General features: G+C 64.2%; 1 protein-coding gene across 2 annotated transcripts; it reads right to left on the bottom strand.

Moving 5' to 3' along the window:
- Positions 1-185: 185 nt before the first annotated feature.
- PRSS56 (serine protease 56) lies at positions 186-5,543 on the bottom strand. Of its 2 annotated transcripts, none has more exons than XM_003813143.4 (13): positions 5,208-5,543; positions 4,475-4,582; positions 4,037-4,087; positions 3,743-3,932; positions 3,289-3,388; positions 3,042-3,201; positions 2,701-2,843; positions 2,325-2,487; positions 1,957-2,130; positions 1,699-1,863; positions 1,533-1,595; positions 1,058-1,164; positions 186-686 (listed from the first exon to the last, which is right to left on the bottom strand). In XM_003813143.4, exons 1-13 carry the CDS (start codon positions 5,302-5,304, stop codon positions 396-398), a joined length of 1,812 nt encoding a protein of 603 aa, XP_003813191.1. In that variant the 5' UTR covers positions 5,305-5,543; the 3' UTR covers positions 186-395. The 2 variants fall into 2 exon arrangements, with proteins under 2 accessions (XP_003813191.1, XP_057157526.1); XM_057301543.2 differs by having other exon boundaries at positions 1,957-2,133; positions 5,208-5,538.
- Positions 5,544-7,141: the final 1,598 nt, after the last annotated feature.

The following is a 7,141-nucleotide window of genomic DNA, read 5'->3' as shown; positions in this document are numbered from 1 at the left end:
CAACAGGCAGGCCAGCTGCTGCTGCTTCTCAGGAGGCGGGAGATAGGCTCAGATGGGGGCCTCACAGCCCCTTTCCAGCCTCTGTTACCCTTGCCAACTGCTTCCAGAGGCAGCCCTGCCTGGGCCCCACCCCTGAGACTGAATGTCCACCCACCAGGTCCCATCCCAAGAAAGCTCCAGAGTTGTTTCCGTGTATTATAAATAACGTTTATTAAAGCAGCTGTGATTCTCTGATTGTAAACCTGGGAAGACACGGGGGGCCCAGGACCCCCGCCCCATCCCACCCACACACACCCAGCCACTGGGGCAGCGACAGTTTGTCATTATGCTCCCGAACCCCTCTCAGCCCCTGGGAGCAGCAGGTCCTCCCCAGGGGCTGGGGGCCCAGACATGGCTCAGGGTTGCCTGGCTGGGGGTACCTGAGGGTTGAGTGGGTGGTGCCCCTTCCTCTCCAGCCCGGGCCCCTGCCCTACATCCATCCAGGGTCCCTCGGGCTCCCCTTCTGCCAGGGCAGCCACGCGGAAGGCCTGCAGGGCCTGCACCAGCAGCCGGGGGAGGCTGCGAGCCAGTGTGGCCGGCTCCAGGCCCACCAGGCCGCTGAAGGCCACATGCCGGCCCCCCAAGCCTGCCCGCACCCAGGCTCTGAAAAGCCCGGTCAGTGTCTTGGAGCCCAGATCTGCCAGGACCTACAGACGGAGGAGTGGGGATCAGGGGCCCAGAAACTCACTCCTGAGTTGAAACCCCAGAGGTCACCCCCTCTCCCCCTGGGCCCCAGAAACTCTCACCTAGACCTGGAAACCCTGCTCATTTCCCGCTCACGTGGACACTCCCACCCACCCCTCTACTCACTCTCCCCACCACCACCCCCAGTGGCCTGGCTCGCACTCCGCAGGCCCCACTCCCTTCCCCTCGGACCCTCTACCTACCCCCAGAGCTGGGGCAGAGGCGACCCCAGGCTGCTGGGAGGGTATCGGGGCTGGGCCCTCTGCATCTTCCCTGGGCTGGGTCTCAGCCTTCCCAGGCCATCGTGAAAGAGTCTGGAAGCCTGGGGACCTACCTCATGAAAGTTCATGGCCAGGTGCTCCGAGGGGACCTGCAGGATCCAGGCATGGGCCCCCTGCAGGGCAGCCAACTTCTGTCGCAGGGGCTCCAGCCCAGGGCAGCCTGGAGGAAGAGGAGAGGCCCCGGGAATAATGAACGGTTGCTGTATGGAACTGGGGGTGGCACTCCCACCAGCACCTCAGGATGGCCTTCCAGGGGACACACTTATCCTCTTATGCTATAGATGGGGAAACTGAGGCTCGGAGAAGTTAAGCAGTAACACCAGGCAAAGCATCTCTGTTTGACACTGATGAGAGCTAAAACCACAAGTACTCCAAAAGAGTCATACGCTCTATGGCGGGGAGGGGAGAACGAGTCCACCCTGTTGCCCCATGGGGTAAGCGCTTTCCGGAGCTGCAGTAGAAGCGCTTCCGACCTCGTCCAGGCCCTCAGCCTATCCCCTCCTGAAGGTCGGCAGGGGGCGTCATTACCGTTGGCTTCTCCGCGCGGCTCCGGCCTCCGCTTCGGGAACCGAGTGCCTGCAGCTCGCGATCCTGGGGAGGCACAGGGTTAGGGTACCGCCTCGGCGGAGAAAGTGGCTCTGCCGCGCGGGTGGGGCCGGGCCAGGGCTAAGCTGGGCTGGAGGGCGCGGGGTACCTGAGTGAAGCCGCAGCTCCCGGGCGGGGTGCAGAGGAGACTCCCTGAGCGCTGGAGCGGGGCGAGCCAGGGCGGGGGCCAGGCGCCGCAGTCCCGGACGCGGCCCGAGCAGCTCCTGCGCGTTCCGCAGCAGGCCCAGCAGCGTGTGCGCCAGCGAGCGCAGCTCTGCGGACCGGACAGGAGTCGGAGCGGCGGTCAGAGGCTGGCCAGGCCCCCTCCCCTCTGCCCCCCGTCCGGGTCCGGGTGAACAGAACTGACCGCATCGCCGCCGGCGCTGCAGGCACTGCTGGTGCGCCAGGCGCGCACAGGCGCCCTGGGACCCCGGGCACAGGCGGGCATAGAAGGCGCAGAGCCGGGCGGCGTCTGCCTGCAGCTCCTGGGGGGCGTCCCAGGCCAGAAGCTCCCTGCAGCTGGGCTCGCGGCTGGAGGAGGCTGCTGCGGGCGGGACAGGGGTCAGCTCACCCTCTGTTTGGGGCCCTAGCCCCCTCACTCCTTCCCCGGAAGGAGACAGGCTTTCCCGAGGCAGAAGGGAGCTGGGAATGGGCATGGGCCGGGTGGAAACGGGCTTGTCCCACGGTTGTCCGTTGGCGCACTGGGGACGGGGCATTGGAAAAGAGGGCGCTCACCACTCATCTGCTCCTGGAGCCAGTCCTTGAACACTGCCACGCGGGTGTAGACCCCGGGCTTCCCTGGCTCCCCGCAGCCGTCCCCCCAGGAGGTGACTCCGAACAGGACCTCTCTAGGGCGGGGGCCAGGCTCAGAACAGGTCAGGGGGCCTCCCGAGTCACCCTGCGGGGCCAAGAGAGAGGACGCTGCATTCACCTGCCCCCTATGACGCCTGCCTTACGCCTGGCAGGTGTGAGCTTGCCACTTGTGTCCATTTTAGGGATGAGGACAGAGAGGCTCAGAGAAGTCGAGTGACAGACAGACGTGGAAGGAAAAGAGGCCGTAGTGGCCCTGGGAAGGCTCAGCCGGCCTTTTCTCATCAGACTGGGTTCATACCTGGCACGAGTCAACGCCCCCCGCCAGGTACCCGGCGCAGAGCATGGTGCTGGGGCGCAGCCCGGGCCCCAGGGCTCTTCGGCAGGTGTCGGTGCTGAGCAGGGGAACACGGGCCTCTCTCACTGCTTCAGCCTCAGGCCCGTCTGCAGGGAAGGGGTGGAAGGCTCAGGTTTGGAGGGCAAGAGCCCCGCCTTGAGGGTCCCCTTCCCACCACCCCCCTTGATTCCTCCCCCTTTGAAAGAGCAGGCAGCATTTTTCCAAGGCAACCCGGCCTCCCCACACTCTATTACCTCGGACCCCCAATTATTCCCACCCCGCGCCGGCTCACCCACGCCCAGTACCTTCGAAGAGGGCCCCCCAGCCCGCGATGGCGCAGGCGGTTCCGGCAGGGGGCTCCTGGGGCTCCTGGGGCAGGCAGATGGGGCGCGCCGATCCCCCCGGGCTCACCGGCGTCCACAGCTGCACCAGGGCCAGGTCGTTGTGGAAGGTCCGCGGGTCAAACTGAGGAGGGGGAGGCGGCGCAGGGTCAAGGAGGCACGGGTGGGGGTGCGGTGCCCAGCCTTGGGGGCCTGGGGACTGCCTTCTCACCTTGGGGTGGGGCAGGATGCGGTTCACTGGCACCTCCTCCGCTTGCTCCCCCCGGGACCCCTCGGCCAGCGTCACAGTCCACAGAAGCTCATTCGGGGCGCTGCGGGTCGAGCGGCAGCTGAGACGCAGGAAGGACAGGGGCACACCCCGCAGGCCCCTCGGAGACCCTGACCCTCCGCCCGCATGCCGGGCTTTCTCCACCTGGGGGCACGGAGGGCGGGCCGGGGAGGGGTCCCGTCCTAGAGGGGGCGAACTCGCCCGGCCGTGCCACCCCCTCCGGGCTGGCATCCTGGCGGGGCGGGCGCGGCGCCTTGAGACGGGGAAGCCCGGGGCCGGCCGCCGCCAGGGGGCAGCAGAGACCACCTTTCCCGCGCGTCGCCCGCCGGACAACCCGGCAGGTGCGGGGCCCAGCGCCGGGGACCCCAGCTGGGCAAGGCCTGGGGGTCCTACTTACCCTACAAAGCAGTGCGCTGCCGTGAGCACCCAGGAGGCCGCTACCAGGACGCCGCCGCACAGAGGCTGCCCGCCGAGCTGCAGCCTCACCAGCCAGGGCCAGGCCCCGGGCGGCGCCGCGCTGCCCCCCACGATGCGGCCGTGGGCCCGCGTCACATTGGCAGTGCTCGGACGCCTCTCGCCGCACGGCCCTAGAAAGGGGCAAGGGGTGTCACGAGGGACATGTTCTGGCCAGCCTCGCCTTCGAGGCCCACCCGGCTCTCAGGCCTGCCCCCTCGAGCCTTTTCAGCCTCACCTGGCTCAGGTGGGTCCTGGAGGGGAGCTTGAGGCCTGGGGCGCCCAGATCCTGCAGAGAAACAGACCTTTGAGTCTCACTGCTGCCCTCTCGCCTGTCCTCACCCCAGGCTGGGCCGAGCCTCTCTCTCCCCATCTCTCCTTTTGCGCTCAGCCCTCCAGCCCACACGGGTTCTATTTCAGCAACCATGAACTTCTCCGGGTCACCACAGGAGCCCAGAGTGTTTCCGCCTCCCTGCCTTTGCACAGGCCATGCCCCAAGCCTAGCGTGTCCTTTCCACTCGGAGAGACAGACCTTCACAAACGTAGTCTAGGTTGCGGCCCAACACAGTCTCTGCCCCCAAGAGGGGAGTGAAGACTGAAGGGAAGGGACAGAGGCAGCAGAATGGGCCCAGGGTAGGCAGCAAGCTCACTGGGGCACGGGGGGCAGGGTGGGCACCTCGGCACTCGTGCGATCTGTGCTGGATCTCCATCGCCACTCGGTTTATTGCCCACTGGGCGCTCCTCTGGGCTGCCTGCAACGCCTGAGTCCCCTGGGCCGACAGAACTGCTGGGACAGGGGGCACACAATCATGCGTGGTTGGGGAAGAGCCTCAGCCTCATCCTCCTGGCCCCAGCCCTGAGCCCTGCCTCGGGAGATCCACGAGCCTGGGACAGAATGAGGAGGCAAGTGAGCCCCGGGGACGCTGGGCCCAGCACTCAGAGCCGGTGGTCCCAGGTTCTCAGCCCAAGATGTCTCCCTAATTCAACTGAGCTGGACTGGGATCTTTGAAAGGTGCTTTTCCTTCACAAATTTTTTTAAAGACACCACCCCAAAGATACAGACATCGCAGAACTCAGCTTTATTGACTGAAAGTAGCTGTGTTTGAGTGGCCCACCTTCGGCCGGGACAGCCAAGGGCGGGGTGCTGCCCTGGGCCGTTTCTCTCTGCTTCTTGGGGCCTTCTCTCCATTCCTTTCGGCATGCTCAACAGCTCCCCTTCCCTTTCCCGCCACACCCCTCCTCTCCCACCTATATCTCAGTTCTTGGCCCCTTCTCGCAGCAGGGTGGGCAGAAGGGGCCAAAGGTCCTTATGAGTGGGGGTGACAAGCTCTTCTGTCCCCGCCCGCCCAGGGTCCCACTTCCTCTACATTCCTCCCAACTCCGCGGCTCTCAGACCAGCCTGGACTTACCTTGCAGGGTGCTGGGGGGCAGGCGCGTGTACAGTGGGTGCCCGTGGGCAAACCATGAGCTTGGGAGGGGTAGCAGCAGCAGCACAGCCAGCAGCATGGTGACCAGGAGCTGGGGTGAGAGACCCCCGTCCTCTCTCCTCCTCGGCGTCCACCTTCCGGGTGCCTATCCTTTGGTGCCCGCCTTCTGCTGCCTTTCGGCCCCCAGGCACTGAATTCTTGTCCCTCAAATCATCTGACCCCGTTCTCTTACATCAAAATTACCCGCCTCCCTGGTCAGCCCTCACCTGGCCCTTAACTCCTAGGAGCCCACAGGGGAATGGGGCTGCAGGGTCTTTATAGAGGACAGCCTGGGGGAGGGGTGCACGGGAGGGTGGCCAAGATTGGGGGAGGAGTGGGGTAGTGGGCTTGACCTTCACCTTTGAAGTCTCATCATCCCAGCTCTGAGCCCCCCTTCTGTCAAAGGAGCCCTTGTTTCTGCGGCTCCATCAAAGGGGCCAAGACAGGGAAGAAGAGCTGACGGTTGGGCTGCAGGCCAGGCAGAGGGGGGCTGCTGGGTGGGGGCGGGCCCTGGCTCCAGGGCTGGGATGGGGGGGGATCCCCATCTGCCTCTACCCCCTGAGGAGCTTACAGCTATGACGGGGCAGACACTCCTGGAGGGAGGAGGGCAGGGGGTGTCTGGGGTTTCTCAGCAGCCCCACCCCCTGAGGAAGCCCTGGAGCTCCCCACCCCTCTGCCCCTAATTGCTTGGCAGAGTCCCTCCCCAATGTGGCCATTTCTAAAGATGATCAAAGCAGCCTAATTAGCGCCGTAATTGCCGCACTGGGGGTGGTGGGGTGGGAAGGGGCAGAGGCAGGCAGCCGCAGGAGTGGCGCAGAAAGGGAGGCGGGAGATGAAAGGCCCACAGTGGCCCAGTTCCGGGAGGACAGGCCCTAGCAGCTTCTGACGCTCTCCCAGACCCCCTGGCCCTGCACGGTGCCCGCTCTGCCTGTCCGGCATTGTTCTGTGACCCTGATCTGGCAGTGGGATTCTTCTGGAGTCCTCTGGAGTCTCATGGGCAGGGCCACACAGCTCTCCTGGGACTGAGTTACCACCTGGGGCAGGATAGTGCCCGTCTGCGCTGCCCAGGCTCCCCAATTCATGTGAGGTGAACTGGTGGGAATATTTATCAGCAAATGCTATGACCCGGGGCTCTTTCCCCCTGGAGAGCCAGCTGTTCCACAGTCACCAGCACACCATGCTAAGGACCCCTTTCCCCAGTTACCACCGCACCTCACCATGACAATACCTCTACTTCAGGAATGCTCTGAAAATACTGTCTGCGGATGATTCTGGTGAGTGAATTTGGTGAAGTTGGAAAGGACTCTATTCACCAGAGTATCTGTCCATCTTGCAGGGTATCTTTTTATCCATGACCTCCACAATCTTGGTAGATAAGGCATTAGCTCAACACAGCTTGAATTTTAGCATAAACAGAGAAAGTGTCCAAAGGAAGATCGCCTGTGGTTCCCAGTAAGAGCCACCAAAGCAGGGGACCCAGGAGCAGAGAAGGTGGGTGGGAAATCCTCACAGGCCTCTGTGAGGATTCGACAGAGCTTCAACAGAGCTTCTGCCCTGCAGGTTACTGCATCCAAGCTGAGGGGTTAGGGATGGAGCCAGCCACCCAGGCAGCTCTATGGACGCTTCCCCTAGGGCATCCCTCCAGGAAGGTATGTCCTGCCCATTCTTGCCGAGTCACACAGGCCAGGTCACAGCAAGCCCACACAGAGCCCCTGGGCCTCCCTCCTGCCTCTGGTCTTCAGGTGGGAGGCAGGGTGAGAATCCAGCCACTGCCAAAGAAAATGGAGGGACCTTTCTGCGTGGACTGCAATTCTGCTTAACCCCATTCTCCTGTTCTCTGATTCCTGTGCCCACAGCTGGGTCCCGAGCCCTCTCCT

This window comes from Pan paniscus, chromosome 13, assembly GCF_029289425.2.
Source record: "Pan paniscus chromosome 13, NHGRI_mPanPan1-v2.0_pri, whole genome shotgun sequence".
In the NCBI taxonomy this organism is placed as follows: Eukaryota; Metazoa; Chordata; class Mammalia; order Primates; family Hominidae; genus Pan; species Pan paniscus.
The sequence above is the reverse complement of the archived record's forward strand: the minus strand, read 5'-3'. Positions and strand labels throughout refer to the sequence as shown.